The sequence below is a fragment of the Canis aureus genome, chromosome 10 (genome assembly GCF_053574225.1).
Source record: "Canis aureus isolate CA01 chromosome 10, VMU_Caureus_v.1.0, whole genome shotgun sequence".
Lineage (NCBI taxonomy): Eukaryota > Metazoa > Chordata > Mammalia > Carnivora > Canidae > Canis > Canis aureus.
The window spans coordinates 52,841,040-52,862,668 of NC_135620.1; the positions used below are offsets into that span (position 1 = coordinate 52,841,040).

Consider the following 21,629-nt stretch of genomic DNA (forward strand, 5'->3'; position numbering starts at 1 on the left):
TACCTGCATTACCTCAGTCCATCCTGACTGTGTGTATCCCTGAAGCAAGTAAGATTCTGTGTTATTAAGCCCAGCACAACATCTGGCAGAAAGTCATTTCTTAGTGTTTGTTGACTGAAGAGAGGAGTAGTAATGGAGAAAGGGGAGGCCTGAGCAAACCTGATCTTCACTTTGCAATACTGGAAGAGAGAGAAGGATATGCCTCTTCTCAGAACCTGAGAAATACTACTGGGTCATAAGCCACATGGACCCACTAGGAGAATTTACCCTTAAACTGAAAAGCCATCTAATTACAAGAAGGTGACTTAAGGCTCCCAGACTAAAGAATATATATAGGTCAGTTTTTCACTGTGGGTTCCTGCTATCTTTACAATGTTCTCTCTGCCACTTTCAGGAGCTACTGTGGCCTACTCACTGAATTACTGCCTTGACCATCCCCATCTCCGAGTGTCAACAGGCAAGAGGAGTCTGAGATATCTTTCCAAACTCATGTGGTCAAAGGGGGTCAAACTTCAGCATTCCTCATCTTCTCCCAAGGGCAGTGTCACTATTTCTCAGGAGCACCCTCCACTGATTTTCACTCTCCCCTGACATATATCTAAAAGCTTCCTATAGCTGTTTGAGCCCATCCTTTTCCTGGCCACCTATTAGAGAAATCTCACTTGTCTCTATCCTTAAAGTACCCAGAAATGAGCATATGCTCATGAACAAAACAAATGAGTTAATGGATAATACGGGTTTCAAGGAGGACAGACTAGCATTTCTTTCAGACATACAAAGACCCCATCTGGTGCCGTATTCTTTTTTTTTTTTTTGGTCTCTTAGGTTCTGAAAACACAAGAGGTAAGATGTTTGCCTGACATAATTAAGTCCTTAAAAGCTCCATTTGTTTTGTTCTTGTTTTTGCAACAAATCTCTTCCTCTCCAATTGCAGCCAAAGAGAAGACATAGACTGTGAGGCTGCACAAACCAGCCGAACAAATAGGGCCAGAAAACCTATTCCTGCTTGCTCACTTACACAATAGCCCAAATTCAACCCAACTGCTCTACAGAGAGCCTTGGACATCTGGGAGCTTCCCTAGATCAGTGAGGTGCATGTGTGGCTGGGACACAGAACTGAGTACAAAGTGTGCCTATCTCTGGCAGTTTCTTCAGGAAAATCTGAGTGCTCAGAAACACTCAGGATTGTCTAGGAGATGAACACAGCAGGAGTGGAGCATGGGGACTATGTCTCCAAGAGGAGTTCTCATTCCTTTCATAAGGAGACAGGAAGAGACCCTGGGGAGCTCTCAGTGATAGGCCCAGGCCTGGTTCAGCTGCTGAGATGCAGCCAGGCCAATTAAATAATTGTGATGGGAAAAGAAGGGAAGCCACTCCTTTCAGGCAAACTCCCACCCCAGACAGAAGGCTCCATGCAGCTGTGGCAACAGCAGCAGCAACAACAGGGCAGGGATCTCTTCCTCTTCCTCCCACTTAGCTGAGAACTAATGCTTAAATTAGCACCTTAGAAACACCCAGATCTGCTGGCTGTGCCTTCTCTCCCAGCTCCTGCCACTCCCTTAGGCCCCCTTTTTAAGCTTGAGGTTCTCTTTCAAGTAAATAAGAAAAAAATAAAAATCTTCTCCCCTAGAACTAGAGCTTTTCAAGTAAAGAATGCCCTCTGGATTCTTTCCAACCACTATAGGCTAGGGAGGGTTCTTTAATGATGGAGTCCCTGTAACAGGCCTCTATTGGTACAGTGTGGGCCAGATGCTGATATCAGCATTGTCTTGTTTCCATTATGGCTAATGGAGACAGCCCCCACTCTGCCCTCAGAGGGGCTCTCACCGAAGGAGTGAGCATGAACAATAAAACTTCTACCAAACTGTATCTGTGTTGCTAACTACTGTGTCCCCAATACCTAGTGTAATATCTGGAACAGAGCAGATACTACATAAATATTTGGTGAATAAATTAGCTAAAACAGTGATATTAGCTCCCTATGATATTCCTGGGAAGACAGGGTGAGGGGCTATTGTTTAAATTTTAAAGAGATAGTCTGTCTTTGTTTGATAAATGAGAAAACTGAGTCCAGAGAAGAGAAGAGACTTCCTAGAGGTCTCAATTAAAAAAAAAAAAAAGGCAAAAAATGAAATAGGTCACAGTTGAGTCCAAGCCTGGGACCCTAGTTTTTATGGTCTACCCAAATACCTCTAAAGAGCCACTTTGCCCTTCTCTTCTGTGGTATACCACTTTGATTCCTTATGCCTTGAAACAAAGGCTCTTCCAGAAACTCCACCCAAGAGTCTGATGGTCTCAGTAATACACAGAGCATTTAAGGAGTTCTGAGGATCCTCTAAACTTCAATCTGGGAACAGAGGTCAAGAGGTAGAGATCTATAGGGCAACATCTATGCCTCCAAATGGAAGGATGACTGTATTGCCACTTCCAAAAGGCTCTCATTAACCTCAACAAAGTATCCTCCTGCAGCAAAGGGCTCCTTTAGCCTTCAAGGAGAGGGTCTGAAGGCAGGCACAGCTTTTCTGATAAGTGCCTCCTTGCATAAACATTTCTACTCCAGAGTCACACAGACCAGAAGCACCTCAGGAGTCTTTTGGGGTCACTATTCACTCAAACTATCCTTGAGAACTTCAGGTGATAATAAAGGCACCAAGGACAACTAAGAAGGCCTTGTGACACCATTCCTTCCCCCTTTTCCTTGGACAACTACTGCCTACCTTCTTAGGAACCCCAGATGGGAGGCAAGAACCAACTCATTGCTTTCTTCTCCTGACTCACTTGGACCTCCTCCTCCTACTTCATCCACCCTCCCTTTTGATTCTTGATTAGATGGTTAGAACTGGAAGGGCAATCTAGTTTGACAAGCCAGGCTGGAAAGATAATCTAGAAAGGAATGTTCTCTTCAGCCAGCCTAAAGTTCTTCAAGTTCGTGGGACAGACTTCTCACCAGGATTTTCTGGCCCCAAAATATTCCAATGATGGCATCGGGCTAGGAAAAAAGTCCATCAGGATCTCTTTCCCCACTTTAATATTATGGTATACTTTTGTAAATCCGTTTGGGCTTCTAGAACTAAGTAATCACAAAAAGGGGAAAAGGCCACTCATCTCCTGCTATTGTAAATCTCTGTTTGGGCTTCTAGAACTAAGTAATCACAAAAAGGGGAAAAGGCCACTTGTCTCCTGCTAGGTGGTTCCTAATGATTCTGTCTACCATTCCCCCAAAAGGTGTGGCTTAGAGTGGGTGATGGGTCCCTGCCAAGATCTGTCTGGTCTGCTGTAATGGTTAACTACTTGCTCAGGAAGCTACAAAGCACATCTGTTAGCCAGGGGCCCAAGGGCCTAGGAATAGAACCTATTCCTCACCTCTCTGCCTAACATAGAAGGAGGAGCCTTAGGGAGCTCCAGATCTTCAAGCTTTGGAGAGCTCTGTTTAGCTCCAGCAGAGCTCAGAGAATAGGGCATCCACACCTTCAGGGTCCTGGCCTGCCCTGTTTCCTTCCTTCCAGCTCCCGCTCGGGTTCCAAGGAGGAAGGGAGATGGAAAAGTGAACAGAGCTGGGCACTCCCTCCCTTCCCCCTCTCCCTGTACCAGCTGCCTAGGCCTTGGCGGCGCCTCTCGCCCCGCTGCCCACCGCCGAATGAACAAGCCCGTCAGGCAGCCCCCTTGAGCGGTGGCCACCGCGCATGGTCTCCCCACGACTGGCCTCGGTCGCCCGCGTCGCCCTCCCCTTTCCATCCCCTTCGCGCCGGCAACGATGACATCATTCCTCCCAGACTCCGGGACCGCGGACTGGCAGCAGGATGGGCGCCCAGCAAAGACTCAATGCACGTAGGCCGAAGATGCTGGGGGCTCTTCCGAAAGGGTGGGCACAGGCGGTTCCAGAGCGACCCCGCCCCCTCTCCTGTCGGTTCCCGAGCTGTCTCATCCGCGCCCCTGTTTCTCCACCTCCCCGCGGTGCTCTCTCCTCCGCGACTCCGGCTCTAGCAACCCCCTACGCCTAAGACTCCCTGCGCTCTCCTCCGGAGAAGAACAGCATTCAGGGGTCCTGCACCGACCCCCTCGGCCCCAGACCCGCATTCCCATCCGTATCCAGCTAACTGGAGGGATGGCCCCCTTCCTCCTCTGCCAGTCTATTCCCAGTCCCTTTTAGCCTAATTGCTCCTGGCCCCCTCCCCCGCTCTGAGCATCACAGGCCTCTAGGGCTAAGCGGCTCCTCACCTCTCAACGCAGCCCCCAGGGCCTGCCGGCGGCGGGGCCCCAAGACAGTTCCCTTCCTTTCCCAGTTAAGGGCCTCCCCTAGCAGTGTGCACCATTGTGCCCCAAACGTTCCGACCGACGGTCCTCCCCGAAGCTCCCTTGGCCTGTCTTTGCTGACAGAGCCCTGAGCCTTTACAGGCCCCTTTCTGTCACCCCGCGTATTCTCCCACGGGTTTCTTGTGTTCTCGTCCTGCAAGCCCCCCTCCCCCGGCGATGCGATTTCAAGGCTCGCGTTGCCCCATCCCAAGGCGCCCCCTCCGCAGTCACCAGGGCCTGATTCCCTCCCTCGCCCTCGGGCAGCGCCCCCTCCCGGTCCTGGCCTGCCCGCCGCCCGCCCCCTCACCAGCGGCTGCATCTCCGAGTGCGCGGTGGGCACCTGGAACCGGTCGATCTCCTCCATCATGGTGCCGGCGGGCGAGCGGGCCAGGGGCCGGGCGCGGCCAGGGACGCCGACGGGACCGCGCGGGGCGGCGGCCCCAGGAGTCGGGTGGGCGGTGCAGACTAGGCCGCCCGGGACGAGTCGGGCGGGCAAGTGTCGGGACAGACGGAGGGACGGGCGAGGGGCGGGAGGTTCGCCTGCTGGCTAAGACCGGCGTGGCTCCGTGGGCTCGCCTTAGTGCTACCGCGGCTGTGGCCGGGCCGAGCCGCAGGTCTTGCCTCGCCTCCTCCTCCGCCGCCGCCTCCTGTCAGCAGCTCAGCCACTGCGGTGACTCGGCAACTCCACTTCCGGGTCCGGGACACCGCCTGAACTTGCATTATTCATGAGGAGGCGGTGCCTGGTTGCTCTAGCCCCTCCCACATGCGGGAGTTCTAATGCAAGCTGCCGCGCGCGGGTCGTATTATTCCTGAGGGGGCGGGTCTTGTGGAGCCGGAGGTTCCCCGAGCGCGCAGCCCCGCCTCTCCCTCGAGCCGGGAGGGGGCGTCAGCGGCGCCTGCGCCTTGGCTAACGGTTGGTTGCTGGGCAACCGCGTCAGGGAGGAGCAGATTCTATACTGCAAGGGCGCGGGGACCCACAACGAAGGCTGTCCCCAAAGAACCCCTGCGATTGGGAATTTGAGTGACAAAGAATCCAGATTTCCTGTGCGTGATCGAGGGGACAAACTACTTGTCCTCAGGAAAGAGAGCATTTTGTAGGTGTTCCAAGTGTAGAGGTGTTTCCTGCGTCTATCAAGATGCCCCAGAAACAGCCGCCTCGTAGGCAGGTAACACAAACCCCGACTGCTCTCTCCCAACGACCTCTGCCCTTCTCCACCAATGACCACTGATCATACTTTTATTGATCCTTCATCGTCCTTTCTCTGTTGACCCTTAAACTTCTCTCTCCCTGTGACCCCTGGCCTGTGTTCCCACTGACCTCTAACCCTGTCCTCTCTCCCTCTAATCCTAGCTCCCTCTCCCACACTGCCCCTGACCCACTATTTCCTACTTCCCTTTCACTTGTCCTCCTTTCATCTTTCCATTTCCTCTCTCCACTCATATCGCAAACCCTTCTGACCAACCCGTCTTCCTTAACCCCCACCCTGACTCATGTGTCCCTCATTGCCCTCACATTCTTGTTCCAAAGAAACTCTTTTTCTAGACCTTTGCTGGATTCCCAGTGCTGGGCTAGGTGGGGACACAGGCCTTTGAGAACCCACAGAAGGAGTGCAAGAGAATTGTACAGCAGACAGAACAGATTATGTACAGGAATTTGGCTTAGATTTTCTGTGCTGGGTGACTTTTCAGGAGAGAGAGATCAGGTAAAGAGGAAGAGGAGAGAGACCTTTCTCTCATTCTTGCCCACGCCCCTACCTCACACACCTGCACACCCCAAACACTGGCCCCTGACTATTTCTGGAACCTCATATGTCTCTCTCTGCTCTGAGCCCCTGGACCAGTCCTGTGACCCATTCAGCCATGTGAACATTGGGTCTTTGTTGCCACCTGGCCAGATGTCATTCCTTCTCATAGGAAACCCAAGAGTTGGCCCCTTCAACCACCAAGTACAGAGTTCTATTTTCACCCCCAGCATCACTCTTGATAGAAGGTGAGGTAAGACCTGGCTTCTCAAGGATCCCTCTGTGGTTGCCACTCAGTCCTTTAAGAATTCACTTTTCCAAGCCCTTTATGAGTTATCACTGTGTAGCTAATATGCAGTTTCTAGGTTTGTGAAGCAGGACTTCTATTTATTTATTCTAAATTTCCCTCATTCAGATGTAGGTATTTTGAGGTTTGGAGAGCAAACCTGTGTCCATCCTGTTTGTGACCTTACATATTTTGGTCTGGCCTTCTCTTTATTAGCCTTTGCTACTTTGCTTCTTTGGCCTTCCATAGCAAGTGGACTCATCTTTCTTAAATCTCAGCAACGTTGAAGAGGCTGCTATTACTGCATGGCCACGCCCTAGTTTTATGTTGGGGTTGAGCTGTGTTTTGAAACTCAGTGTGTTGTACTTGGGCCTACTGACTTAATTTACATGAAGTTTGTTTTAAATTCAGCATTACTGATGTCTGATTCACATATGGTGAGATGGACATTTTAGTTGTACATGTTGACAAATTTTGAAAAATGTATACAGTTGTGAGCCACCACCACAACTGAGATATAGAACACTTCCTCTACCTCCAAATTTCCTTGTGCCTCATTCCCAGTCAGTTTTCCCCAGCCCCCTACCCCCAGGTAACCGCTTCTTCCTGTCACTGCAGATTATATTTATCTTTTCTAGCACTTATAGTTTGAACAAGCTTGGGGTCAGTTTCTTCAGCCCATTAGGGGAGACATTAAAGGCTAGTTTCACTGAGAGCAGAGAGAGGTGACAACAGACAGAAAACAGAAACCTGGGTCAACTGGCTCTGTACACATCAGCGCTGCCCTCTAGAGGGAGGAGTTGTTTTACTATTGTGTAAATATTGGTGTGTGGGTGTTAGAAAAGGTTGGGTTGTGCTAGGTTGTACTCTTCAGTCTCTTGTCTCAGCAAAGGGCAATCTGAGTCAGTGGTGAGCTGGGCTTGGGACAGTCTAGAAAGGTTTGAGAAGTTACTCCTTTCCTCTGGAAACTCAGTCCCGTGGGGGAGACAGAACATAGGCACACAAAGATAAAAGAGGATGGGATCCCTGGGGCTGGCAGGAAGAGAGACGTGGAGGTTGAAGCGGCAGAAAAGCTTCAGGAAGGAGGTATCTATGATTTGGATGCCTGTAGTGGAGAGGGAAGGTCAGGATTGAGCTTGTTAGGGGACAGAGAAGAGTTTAACTCCATTGTTCATCTCACTCCACTGATCAGACCTTTCAATGGCTTCCTCTTGCTCTCAGGATAAAATCCCAAAAGTCTGACTTGTTTTGTTTGGCCTGCAAGGTCTAGCCTTTCTACCAACCCTACTTCAAATACCACCATCGCTCTGTGACAATTCCACAGTCCCAGCACACTGAACTGCCCTCACTTCCTGGAAGGTGACATCCACACACTCCTCTCCTCTAGGCCTTTGAAACTCCTGTTTCCTCTACCTGCTTGGTATAATCATTTCTGTCTGCTGCCACCTGTTCCATGCCACTCTGCCTCACGTCTCTTCATTTCCTGGCCATACATCAGGTCTCAGCCTGGTTGTCATATTCTATAAGGGATTAAGTCCCCTTTCTTTTTTTTATTTATTTTTTTAAAGATTTTATTTATTTATTCATAGAGACAGAGAGAGAGAGAGGCAGAGACACAGGCAGAGGGAGAAGCAGGCTCCATGCAGGGAGCCCGACATGGGACTCGATCCAGGATCTCCAGGATCACACCCTGGGCTGCAGGCGGCGCTAAACCGCTGCGCCACCAAGGCTTCCCTAAGTTTCCTTTCTGGAGGCAGGATAGGGTAGCCCCCTGAGACTATAAACTCAGTGATAGCAAAGATCATGTCTGTCTCATTCATTGACGAGTCCCCTGAACCTAGCACAATGTCTGGAATATATTAAATTCTGAACATGAATTGAATATGAGTTCTGAATGTCTGGAGCTGTTCTTTAGAAGTTTTGATCTGAGTGTTTGAGGGATAGGAAGGGGTAAGCCTGGGATGAAGAGACTAGTGGGGAGTAATAACAAGAAAATGTCACTTGTAGAAGCATGTTCTGGTTCTGGGTTCATGTTTATATCTGCTTTGGCAGTAGGGCTATGAATGATTCAAATTTGAATCACATATACCCATGCCTCAAGAGCTGGGCATTAGAGATTTAAGAGGTCAATAATTCTGATAATATAAATTGTCATTCTCATTCAACAATTATTTATTGATCACCTACTATATACCAGGTACTGTTCTAGGTATTGGTGATATAGCACTAAACAAATCAAACCAAAATCCCTATTCTCATGGAGTTTACCTTTTAGTTGGAGGTAAATTGTCAATAAATAAATAAGTAAAATATATGGTTTATCAGATGCTTATAGGTATCAAGGATTAAAATAAAGCAGGGAAATGGAGTAGGAAGTTCAGGAAACCAGAAGATTATGATTTAAATATAGTCATCAGAGAAGGCCTGACAAAGGTGGCATTTGAGAAAGACCTGAAGTAAATGAACAAGTTAGCCTCCAGACAGACATAGCAAGTGTAAAGTTCCTAAGATGGAAGCTTGCTATACATGTTCTGGATCAGCAAGGAAGGGAAGGAGGAAAGTGACAGGAAATAAAGTCAGAGGTGTATCCTTCTACTCCATAGGGTTAATCAAATAGCCCAGGGCATATTAAATTGGTGCTGATAGAGTTCCATGAATCATAATTTGTAGTTAAAATGCATGAATGTCAGGCACCATAAACCATGAACAGCTCAAAACATCACCGGTAATGCCCCAATAACAGAGTGTCCTTCCTGAAAATTTTGAGAATTCCAACTGGCTACATGTGTATGTGTGCAGGAGGAGTTTTGCAACGTTGCCAAACATTGCCTGGCAGCCAGACTTCTTAGTAGAGAACTGAATTAGAGTCTTCTGTGAACTCCAGTTAAAAAGCTAATTTTAGTTTATGACTAACAAATTTTAGTACTTCTTTATAACTCAGTTAGTTACCATAAAAAAAAAAATCAGTCGGGAATTTTGCATCATTTGTCTAGGAGAGCCAAAGAAAAGTCTTGCATTTTTAGATCATTTTATGGTCTCTCCAGAGGTCTCTCATGGTTGATACTTTTAGAACTGATGATCTTGATGAGGGTGACTAGGTTAGGGGAAAATTGGCAAGAATCCATGCAAGGCCAAAAAAGAATCTTAGGTGATTCAGAGATTTTGAGTCTGGTGACTGGGCCTGGGATCCCATAGAAGAAAGGACAAGAGGAGTTGAGCAGAATCTGAGAGCAGTTGAAGTGTTTCTATATGTTCAAAGTAAGATATCCACACTCTTATAACCCTTCTCCTCAGTGTCATCCTTACACCTCTTATCTTCCTCAAGCCCTAGATATGATCCTTTGTCACTTTATCTCCTAAATATCTCTCAAATCAAACCACTTTTTTCATATTCACTACCACCTCCTTAGCCCAGCCTACATCATCTCTCACCCAGAGTGCTGTGAAAGCCTTGTAACTGGTATTGCCCTCATCTACTCATACTCCTTCTAATCCTTTCTCAACAGCTACATCAAGTGATTTTTTCAAACTGTCCATTTGATTATGTCATTCCCACTCAGAACCTTTCAGTGACTTCCCATTGCTCTTAGTATAGGGACAAATTTTTTAGATAACCTTTCAGGGGCCTATATGGGCTGAGGCCCACTGGGATCTCTAAGCCTTAATTTTATCACTCTTACCCTATTATAGCTGTACTTTAATTCTATGTACTGTTCCTTCTTTCTGGAACACTTTTCAAATCCTTCCTCACATATGTACTCCTAAGATTTCAGACCAATTATCAATCCGCATTACCTGCCCCAATGCTGCTGCCCTATTAATGAAGATAGGGTTGTTTCCTCTATTATGTAGTAATATACCTTGATCCTTTCTTCCTTAGCCTGCATCCTAGTATGTACTTATTTACTTGTTTGTGTAATTATTTGATTATTGTATGTCTCTCCTATTAGACTGTGAACTCCTCAAGAGTAGGACCTATGGATGTTTTTGCTCACAACTGTTCTCAAGCTCCTAACACAGTGGCCATCACATCAGAAGCTCTCAATAAATGCCTATTGGGTGAATGATAGGATGTGATTGGAAAGTAGCATAGAGTGTTATGAAAAGCCTGTTATAGGTTTTCTTAACACTGATTCTGGGGGAATGAGGGAAGACTTCTAGGAGGAGTACCATGATCTAAAGTTTGGACAGGGGATCCCTGGGTGGCTCAGCAGTTTGGCACCTGCCTTTGGCCCAGGGCGCGAACCTGGAGTCCCCGGATCGAGTCCCGCGTCGGGCTCCTGGCATGGAGCCAGCTTCTCCCTCCTCCTGTGTCTCTGCCTCTCTCTCTCTCATAAATAAATAAATAAATAAATAAATAAATAAATAAATCTTTTTAAAAATTAAAAAAAAAAAATAAAGTTTGGAAAAAGAGGGATGCCTGGGTGGCTCAGTGGTTGACCCTCTGCCTTTGGCTCAGGGCATGATCCCAGAGTCCCAGGATCAAGTCCCACATGGGGCTTCCTGCATGGAGCCTGCTTCTCCCTCTGCCTATGTCTCTGGCTCTCTCTCTCTGTGTCTCTCATGAATAAATAAATAAAATCTTTTAAAAAATAAAAAAATAGGGGATCTCTGGGTGGCTAAGCGATTTGGCACCTGCCTTCGGCCTGGGGCATGGTCCTGGAGTCCCAGGATCGAGTCCCACATTGGGCTCCCTGCATAGGGCCTGCTTCTCCCTCTACTTGTGTCTCTGCCTCTCTCTCTCTCTCTCTGTCTCTCATGAATGAATAAATACAATCTTTAAAAATAAAAAAATAAAAATAAAGCTTGGACAAAGGAAGAATAGTTCAAAATGTAGGATAAGAAGTGACCAGAGAAGTTAGAAGACATCACAGAATAGAAGGTATACAAGAACATACATAGAAGACAAGGAAGAATAATGTCCTAAAGAAGAGTGTTTATAGTGAGTTTACAGTGTTTATATAATATGTGGTCAGTTGTGTCACATGATGCTAAGGGGTCAATGAAGATAAGAACTAGACAGAGCCATTAGATATAATAATTAGGGGATGCCTGGGTGGCTCAGCAGTTTAGCGCCTGCCTTTGGCCCAGGGTGTGATCCTGGAGTCCTTGGATTAAGTCCTACATCAGGCTCCCTACATGGAGCCTGCTTCTCCCTCTGCCTATGTCTCTGCCTCTCTCTGTGTGTGTCTCTTATGAATAAATAAATAAAATCTTAAAAAAAAAGATATAATAATTAGGAAGTCACTGGGGACCTTGGAAAGAACAATTTTCTTTTTTATTTTATTTTTTTATTAGAGAGAGAGAATGAGTAGAGGGATGGGCAGAGAGAAAGGAAGAAGCAGATTCCCCACTGAGCAGGGAGCCCTATGTGGTGCTAGATCCCAGGACCCTGGGATCATGACCTGAGCTAAAGGCAGACACTTAACCAATTGAGCCACCCAGGCACCCCAGAAAGAACAATTTTCCAGTTAAAAGCCAGATTGAATTGAGCTAAAAAGAAAGTAAAGACTATATAGACAATGATTTGTTTGTTTGTTTATTTATTTATTTATTTATTTATTTGTTTATTTATTTATTTCCTTACTTACTTATTTAGGGATGAAAGTAAGACATGAATATGTTAAATGCTAAGGGGAGGGACCCTGGCATAGAGAAGAAGGAGAATCAGGAGACATAAAATATTGACTACAGCCAAGTCTCTGAGGAGGAGAGGGTAGATTGGTTGTGGACAGGAGACAGAACATTGTAACAGGAGAAAAGAAAGGAGGAAGGGATGGATGCAGATGATGATAATTTAGAGGTTTAGTGGCAGGAAGTTGAGAGAATTTTCTCTTCTCTTCCCGTAGTAGTGTTATGGAATTCCTTCTGGAAGTGATAACTAGAAAACAAATTTTGCCAATGGCTGTTCCATTTTGTTATGATTATAGTCATGCTATTTTCAGAGTTATAGTCTGAGGTTTGTCATGCACAATTATCAGATTACAAAACAGCTGTGAGCATTTGCAGCCAGAACTTGGTCTCCTCCTATTTACTGTAGAACCTAGCACATTGTTAGTACTCAGTACATGCCAGGTACTCGAATAACAATGGCAGAGGGCTCTTGTGCTTATCCCTAGGCTTTGCAGCCTGCAAGCTGATGCTGAAGAGTAATTTTGATTCTCTGGCTCCAGCTGTAAGCAAGTGACATGAAATTGTTTTCTGCCAGTTAGGGATTTGTATGGAGCGTTCAGTCTTCCCTATCACTGAGACAGAATTGTATGTAAGAAGCAAGTAAAGGACACAGCTGTTGTCAACCTTTTTCACTGTCTGTATCTCAAAACACTTTGTACCACTCATGGAGTCACTAGATTTGAGAACTCTTAGAGGTGGGGCCAACTCAGCCTTGGTTCTTCTTTAGCTGTCATCCTAGGATCTGGTACATATTAGATGCTTAATAAATACCGGATGAATGAATAATGACTGAATGAATCAGTTGATGAGTAAATAAATGCATGATGGAAAGGTATGTATAACAATACTCTGAATGCTAGCTTTTCTTTCTGGGCCTGCATTAGAAGCTGCTCAGGCCTTTGTCTTAGTCAAAGCAGCTTCATTCTATTAATTATGTGTGTGTTGAGGGGGGATCCCTGGGTGGCTCATCAGTTTGGCGCCTGCCTTTGGCCCAGGGCGCAATCCTGGAGTCCTGGGATCGAGTCCCGCGTCAGGCTCCCGGCATGGAGCCTGCTTCTCCCTCCTCCTGAATCTCTGCCTCTCTTTCCTTCTATGCCTATCATAAATAAATAAATAAATAAATAAATAAATAAATAAATAAATAAATAAATAAATAAATAAATCTTTAAAAAATAATAATAATTATGTAGGGACCCTACTACTGATGTTAAGCTTTTTTCCCTACTTTTATTTTTACCTCACATCCATTTTCTTATTTACTTAATTTTTTCATGTGTCATATATTTAGCCTCAAATATTGCTTCGAGACAAATTGGAATATAAATGGATAAAAAAAAAATCTGCTGATCCTAGAGTGCCTGGGTAGCTCAGTCTATAAGCTTCTGAATCAAGTCAGGATCTCAGGGTTGTGAGATCTAGCCCCATGAGGTGGGACTGGCACTGGTTGGCACTGGGTGTGGAGCCTGCTTAACATTCTCTCTCTCCCTTTCCCTCTGCCCACTCCACCCTCCTTTGTGTGTGCTCTCTGGCTCTCTCTCTCTCTCTCTCTCTCTCTCTCTCAAAAAAAAAAAAAAAAGAAAGAAAGAAAGAAAGAAAGAAAGAAAGAAAGAAAGAAAGAAAGAAAGAAAGAAAGAAAGAAGGAGGGGGGAATCTGCTGATCTCTAGACAGACACATGGTTACAAGTCTCTGTATCTTTGTTAATGATTTTGTTCCTTTGCCTGGATTGCCCAAGGCATTCCTACTTCTGCTCTTTATGAGCCTGGCAAACTCTAAGGCACACAAATTTTAGTCAAGCTCTTTAAATTGCAAAGAACAGAGGCTCAACTCAAGTTATCTCAAGTTAAAGGAGGGTTGGCTAAAGGGAGAAAGGTTATATGTGGGGGTTTGAGGATGAGTATTATAAATATATAAGTAGCCTAGAATCAGAATTGGAAAACTATTGGTTCTGAAACAGATTAAGTACTAATTACTTTCTCTGTATCTCTCATAGCCTCTCTTCTTCTCTTAGCAACTATGTTTCATTCCTTATTTTCATTTCCCAAACAGCCAACTTTTTTATGGTTTCTGCTCCCTCATAACTTTAGTGTGTTTCCAGCCCATCATGCCACTTTGGCCTCTCTCTAACTCAGAAACATCTCCATACTATCTCCATCCAATCACCACTTCTCTCAGTAGTCCCAGTTCAAATTCTTGGAGAAGGAACCTGATTGACCCTAGCTTATCTGTTCACGCTAGACTGTATCACAGAGGGACAAGATCCCATGGCTTTCTAAGCAGCCAAAGCTGTGAGGAGGGCAGTTTCTCTTACACGGTACAAGGTATAACCTGCTTTACTCCAAAGTAACTTCTACATTGTTTCTGAAAAATCTCTTTCTCATATATTGTGCGGGAAGGGCCTCAGATTTCTTCCAACCCAGTGCCTCCATACAGGGCTGATATTTACATTATAAAAGGTTCCTTTACAAAAGGCTTTACTTTAGGCTTATTGTTTGTGTGTGTGTGTGTGTGTGTGTGTTTCTGCAATGAATTTTAAAATGCAGCACACTATGTATAACTTTTAAAGGCCTTGGTATAGGGAATTTATATTCTGGCCATGATGGAACAATCCATACTGGACTTGCTCTCCCATTTAAACAGCTATAATTTTGGACATGTGCCACATTCCCTCAGGACAGTGACTCCTGAGGGAAAGAAAGCACCCAATGTGAGTCATGTGTTTATCCTTGCTCTCTGGCTGGGGACAATTTCTTGACCTTGGCTCAGGGAGGTAGATTCCAAAGGAGTGCTGATACCAGTGAGATAACCCATATGTTAAAAGTAGCAGACAATGACTTTAAAGCAACTATTATAAATATATTTATAGACTTACAGAAAATATTGACTTAATGGATGGGGAATCTAAGCAGAAAAATGGAAACAATAGAAAAATATCAGAATGGAAAAGTAACTGGATGGGCTGAATGTGAAGATGAGTCCATTGAAATGATCTAACCTGAAGATCAGAGAGAAATAAGATTAAAAAATATGAGTCTTGACTTCTGGGAACACGTCATATACATATATGTATATACATATACATATATGTATCCTATTGGAATCCCAGAAGGAAATAGAGGAGGAGGAGAGAGATTTGAAGAAATAGTGGCCAAAATTTCTTAAATTTGGTGGAAAACATATAGTATTATCAGAAGTTCAGTGAGTCCCAAGCAGGATAAGTACAAAGAAAACCACCCTTAGGTCCCTCATAGTCAAAATACTGAAAGCCAAAGATAAAAATAAAATCTTGAAAGTAGGCAGAACAAAATGACACATTGCATAAAGGGTAATAGTGATATGATTATGGCTGACTTCTCATTGTAAACAATGGAGGTCAGAAGACAATGTAAGGATATATTTAAAGCACTGAAAGAAAATTACTGTCAACACAGAATTCTACATCTAGCAAAAATATCCCTCAAATAAGAAAAGTGAAATAAATACATCTTCAAATAAACTAAAGCTGAGAGAACTTATCATTAACAGACCTCCACTATAGGAAGTACTAAATGAAGTTCTGTAGGCTAAAGGAAAAATGATACTGATAGAAGCTCTATCTATGGGAAAGACCAAAAAGTACTAGAAATGATAAGTATGTGGCTAAAGATAAAAAACTAGCTCTTTTCCCTTCATTTTCTTAAAAGGCATATGACTGTTTAAAGCAAAATAATACCATTATAAGATGGGACTTATAATGTATATAGAAATAAAATACGTGATAACAATAGGGCAAAATATGAGGTTGTGGTGGTAAATGGAATTAAGATGTTATAAGGTTATTACATTGTGAAATATAAAGTGGTATGTTATTTATTCTTAGTGGACTATGATAAGTTTAGGATGCTCATTGTAAACCTTAGAGTAACCATTAAAAAGTAACACAAAAAGGCACAGATAAAAAGCCGATGGAGATTATAAAATGAAATACTAAAAGAACTCAGTTAACAGAAGAAGGGAGAAGGTGTACAGAGGAACACAATGAGCAGATGGAGGGAGGCAAATCATAAGAGACTCTTAACTATAGGAAACAAACTGAGGGTTGCTGGAGGAGATGGGGGTGGAGGGATGGGATAACTGGGTGATGAGCATTAAGGAGGGCACTTGATGTAATGAGCACTGGGTGTTATATGTAACTGATGAATCACTACATTCTACCCCTGAAACTAATAATATATGTTAACTTAATTGAATTTAAGTAAAAGGTTAAAAAAAAAAAAAAGCAGATGGGAAAACAAAGAGCAACATAATAAAGACCACCATACCATTGCTTTCAATTACAAGGTAGAGTTTCTCAAGCTATGGAGGGAAAAAGCAAGACCCAAATAAATGCTGCCTATAAAAGTACAGTTTAAACATAAAGACATAGAAAAGGTGAAAATAAAAGAGTAGAAAAAGTATACCCTGATAATGGCAAGTTGTGTGGCTCTAGTATTATCAGAACTAAGTGTAGGCTTCAAGACCAGGAATATTCTCAATGATAAGTAGAGACATTTCATAATGATAAATAAATGACATACTCTCAAGAGGAGACTTAAAATCACAAACATGTATGCACCTATTAATAGAAGTTCAAGATAAATGAATAAAAAACTGACAGGGCAGCCCAGGTGACTCAGCAGTTTAGTGCCGCCTTTGGCCCAGGGTATGATCCTGGGGACCCAGAATGGAGTCCCTTGTCAGGCTCCTTGCATGGGCCTCTGCCTCTGCCTCTGCCTCTCTCTCTCCGTGTCTCTCATGAATAAATAAATAAAATCTTAATAAAAAAAAAAAAAAAAAAACCTGACAGAGCTTACGGGAGAAATAGAAAAATACACAAAGATAGTTCATTTTAATACTTGTCTCTCAGTTATTGGAAGATAATGACCTAATTAACATTTGTAGAACACTACAGCTAAGAATTGGAGAATGAAAATTATATCCAAGAACTGCAGAATGTTCACAAAAATAGACCATATGCTAGGACATGAAGTAAATCCCAAGACATATCAAAAGATTAAAATCTTACAGATTTTAATTCAATTCAAATTCAACATCCATCCATGAGAGAAAGAATCTCAGCAGACTAGGAATAGTTTGGGAAAAAAAAAAAAAAACGGAGTTAAATTTAAAATAAATAGCAATATCTTTAAAATTGCTATTTAAAACTGATGAATTGTATCCCTAAATATTTAGAAATTAAGGAACATACTTCTAAATAAAGTTAGTCAAAGGAGACAAGGGCAAATGGTAGCTACACGTGTAGTGAGCATAGCATAATGTATAAATTTGTCAAATCAGGGACACCTGGGTGGCTCAGCGGTTGAGCGTCTGTATGCCTGACTCGGGGTGTGATCCCAGACTTCCGGGATCGGGTCCCACATCGCGCTCCTTGCATGGAGCCTGCTTCTCCCTGCATGGAGCCTGCTTCTCCCTCTGCCTATGTCTCTGCCTCTCTCTGTGTGTGTTTCTCATGAAAAAATAATAAAATATTTTTTAAAAAAATTGTCAAATCACTATGTTGAACACCTAAAACTAATGTAACATTGTCAACTATATAGTGTCAACTATATTTCAATAAAAAAGAAAGAGCACAAATGAAATTAGTAAATACTTTTAATTGAGTGGTAATGGAAATATGACCACAAATTTTTGGTTGCTGCTTAAAGTTAGGCATAATGGATATTCATAGCTTTAAATGTCTGTTTTAAAGATTTATTTTATTATTTTGAGAAAGAGAGATCAAGCACAAGTGGGGGGCAGAGGGAGAGGGAGAAGCCGGTTACCTGCTGAGCAGGGGGCCTGATGTGGGGCTCAATCCCAGGACCCTGCAATCGTGATCTGAGTAGAAGGCAGATGCTTAACCCACTGAGCCACCCAGGCACTCCTAAATGCCTGTATTAGCAAAAAAGGAAAGATTTTAAATCAATGTTTCATAGGAACAATGAGAAAAACAATAGAGAAAATTAACAAAGTCAGAAGTTCATTCTTTGAAAATATTAATAAAATTGACAAAATCTAGCAGGGCTCATCAAGATAAAAAGAAATCACAACATCAATATCAGGAATAGAACATGAGAAATCACTACTGATCCTACAGACATTAAAAAGGATAATAAGGAGGGACACTTGGGTGGCTCAGTGGTTGGGCACCTGCCTTTGGCTCACGGCGTGTTCCTGGAGTCTGGGGATCGAGTCCCCACATCGGGCTCCCTCCATAGAGCCTGCTTCTCCCTCTGCCTGTGTTTCTGCCTCTCTCTGTATGTCTCTCATGAATAAATAAATAAAATCTTTTTTTTAAAGGATAATAAGGAAATATTACTATAACTTTATGGCAATAAATTCAACAATTTAGATGGAATGAACAAAAAGTTTAAGATTTTATTTATTTGAGAGAGAGAGAGAGAGAGAGAACAGGAGGAAGGAAAAGGAGAGAATCTCAAGCAAACTTGTGCTGAACTTGGAGCCAAATTTGGGTTCGATCTCATGACCCTGAGATCATGACCTGAACCGAAATCAAGAGTTGGAAGCTTAACTGACTGAGCCACCCAGGTGCCCCGAATAGACAAATTTCTTTTTTTTTTTTTTAAGATTTTATGTATTTATTCATGAGAGATACAGAGAGAGAGAGAGTGAGAGAGAGAGAGAGAGAGAGAGAGAGAGAAGCAGGCTCCATGCAGGGAGCCTGACGTGGGACTTGATCCCGGGTCTCCAGGATCATGCCTTGGATGGAAAGCAGGCGCTTAACCGCTGAGCCACCCAGAGATTCCCTGAATAGACAAATTTCTTGAAAAATACAGTTTACCTTAATTAACACAAGAATAAATAGAAAATATGAAAACTCCATACCTATTTTTAAAAATTGAGTTCAAAACTTAAAACCTTCCTACAAAGAAACTCCAGTCCCAACTGGTTTAACTGATGAATTGTATCAAATACAAAGGAATAAATAACAACAGAAGTGTTATTTTTAAACTTAAATTCAATTAACTAATATATAATGTATTATTGGTTTCAGAGGTAGAGGTAAGTAATTCATCAGTCTTCTATAACACCCAGTGCTCATTACATCATGTGCCCTCCTTAATATCCATCACCCAGTTTTCCCATTCCCCCACAACCCTTCCCTTTAGCAACCCTCAGTTTGTTTCCCATAATTAAAAGTCTCTTATGGTTTGTCTTTCTCTCTGAACGCAGAAAAAGGAGATATGAGACCAGGTTGGTGCCTACCTGGATTTCAGGTATGGACAACACACTTTTCAATTTTACAATAAATTCCCCTAGAATGAGACTCAGTGACCATGCTTAGCAGACCATGATAGATTAATAAAATGATGACAACCACAAAGTCTACATTGCCAGTGTTACTTGGCTTACTGAGTGCTGGGCTCTAAGTTAGGTGCTCTTCAGGCATTGTTTTATTTCATCCTCAGAGCAATTCTGAGACAGGCATTAATATTTTTCTCTACCTTGTAGATGAGAAAATGAGGATTAGAGACTAAATACTTTGCTCAAGATTTCACATATAGTTTGTGGCCAAGTAGGGGACCCAGCCAAAGCTTACCCTAAAACTTCTGCTTTTAGGGCAGCCCAGGTGGCTCAGCGGTTTTAGTGCCACCTTCAGCCCAGAGCGCCGCCTTCAGCCCAGGGTGTGATCCTGGAGACCCGGGATGGGGATCAAGTCCCATGTGGGACTCCCTGCATGGAGCCTGCTTGTCCCTCTGCCTGCTTGTCCTTCTGTCTGTGTCTGCCTGTCTCTCTCTCTCTCATGAATAAATAAAATCTTTTTAAAAATAAATAAATAAAACTTCTGCATTTAAATCCTACCCTCTTTGCTTGCTGTAGCCTTATCTGCCAAGGGTCCTTAGAGTTGGCTTCTGCCCTCCTGGCCTTCCAGATAGGCACCAGCCTGGTCTCATATCCTCTTTTTCTGTATTCAGAACACTGTACTAACTAATACTGCATTAATAGGGAAGAAAAACCTCTATAATTGTGCTTTGTTGACTTTTAAATTTCTTAGTTAGCATATTAAATTATAAAATAATGCACATTCACATTAAAAATATTAAAACCATGAGAATGAGTATATAGCAGACAGTATTGGTCCCCTTCCCCACGATTCCCTAGTCACATTCCTAAACCAAACTGCTATCAACAGATTCTATATATTCTTCTAGAAATTTTGTATGTATATGCAAATACACATACATACATATTCTTAAAGTAAGCAGATGGGTCATCTATTTCTGTAGCTTGCTTTTTTATTTAACAATGTACCTTGGAGAGCTTTCCATAACAGTACATAAATGTTTATCTCATTCTTTTAAAAATATGCAGTGTCTTATTGAATGGCTATACCATAAGTTATTTAACTAGGCCCCTATCAATGTTTTCCATTTGTAAAAATATTATAAATAACGCTTCAGTGAGCAGTTTTGTACGTTTTATGCATGTGTATGAATACTGCTATAGGAAAAATTCAAGAAAGTGGAGTTGAGGGGTATCTGCATTTTAAATTTTGTCAGATGTTGCCAAATAATCCTATAAAAAGTTTGCATCAGTTGGCACTCCCACAATAGCGTTTGATAATATCTATTACCCTTTATCTCCAGTTTTTCAAAATTTTGAGATTTCTTTCAAGTACACTTATTTAGTGCCTTCTGTGTGCTTTAGACACTGCACTAGGCTCAGAGATTTGAAATGCAGTCCCTGTAGCCAGAGAAAGATGTGTTGGTGAATTACTGTTCCTTTGGGACTAAGAGCTTTTACCCTTTTAAAAACGGAAACTGCAAGCTGGTGAGGTATTTAGTTTCAATTTAGCTTAATGGAAACCTGTTAGTGAGTTTTAAAATAAGGACCAAGACAACTGAAATGGTAAACGAAGTCTCCTGGGCTCCAGGAAGGATGCTGCTGCATCTGTGGGTTTGCATGCTTCGAAGAGCCCCTCTTTCCAGGAACAAACATGTTTCAGCATTGAACTCTTTGGTGGAAATGTGAGCTGCTGTAGCCTCTAGTCCCTAGGGTGGGGGCTTCCTAGTAAGCAAGGGCCACAGAAATTCTGTGTGGCTGAGGGCAGAGCAGGGTCTGTAAATGGGAATATAATGCTGCCGACTACATTACTTCAGCATAAACTCTGGCTAAACACCACACTATGCACTTTATGTTCATTGACTCATTTAATCCTCATAACAAGCCTATGATTGAGAAGGTGTCATTATTCCTAGTTTAAAGATAAAGATACCGAGGTTCAGAGAAGACAAGTAACTTGCCTAGAGCCATAGAACTAGCAGGTGGCAGAGTGGGGACCCAAACCAAGGTATCTTCAACTTCAGAGCCCACATGTGGGCTCCATGAGTACATCTTATCACATACTTGTTTAATATTATATCTTCATGATAGGGAACAGTTTAAGAATTTTTTTTTTTTTTTTTTAGTTTAAGAATTTTTTTTTTATCTCCTTACCTCTAAAGTATGCTCAGAGACAAATGGGTTGCTTACACTTTTCAGATGCTATGTACCAAAACAGATCTAAGTTCAGGTAAATGCCCAGTAGGTGACAATAATAATCATCTGTTACCTTGGCCAGAATTTTCATTTTCAAAGCACCCACCCATAGCTGTGG

At 43.0% G+C, this 21,629-nt stretch overlaps 2 protein-coding genes across 18 annotated transcripts in view; one reads left to right on the forward strand and one right to left on the reverse strand.

The window, feature by feature from the left end:
• The window catches only part of FAM219A (family with sequence similarity 219 member A), a 50,953-nt gene extending 45,885 nt beyond the window's left edge, over positions 1 to 5,068 (reverse strand). Inside the window, exon 1 of one of the 6 annotated variants that reach the window (XM_077912350.1) lies at positions 4,601 to 5,068. In XM_077912350.1, coding sequence (XP_077768476.1) covers positions 4,601 to 4,660 — 60 coding nt within the window. In that variant the 5' untranslated portion in view covers positions 4,661 to 5,068. The remainder of the gene's footprint in view (positions 1 to 4,600) is intronic. The other 5 variants (XM_077912353.1, XM_077912351.1, XM_077912349.1 and 2 more) reach the window with 5 other exon arrangements.
• Positions 1 to 21,629, forward strand: part of DNAI1 (dynein axonemal intermediate chain 1) — a 123,912-nt gene that overhangs the window by 58,145 nt on the left and 44,138 nt on the right. Inside the window, exons 1-2 of one of the 12 annotated variants that reach the window (XM_077912334.1) lie at positions 5,215 to 5,459; positions 19,205 to 19,248. The exons of 9 other annotated variants lie outside the window; for them this stretch is intronic. In XM_077912334.1, coding sequence (XP_077768460.1) covers positions 19,216 to 19,248 — 33 coding nt within the window. In that variant the 5' untranslated portion in view covers positions 5,215 to 5,459; positions 19,205 to 19,215. Of the gene's footprint in view, positions 1 to 5,213; positions 5,460 to 19,204; positions 19,249 to 21,629 lie in introns of those variants that run through there. 2 more of the 12 variants (XM_077912330.1, XM_077912335.1) reach the window with 2 other exon arrangements.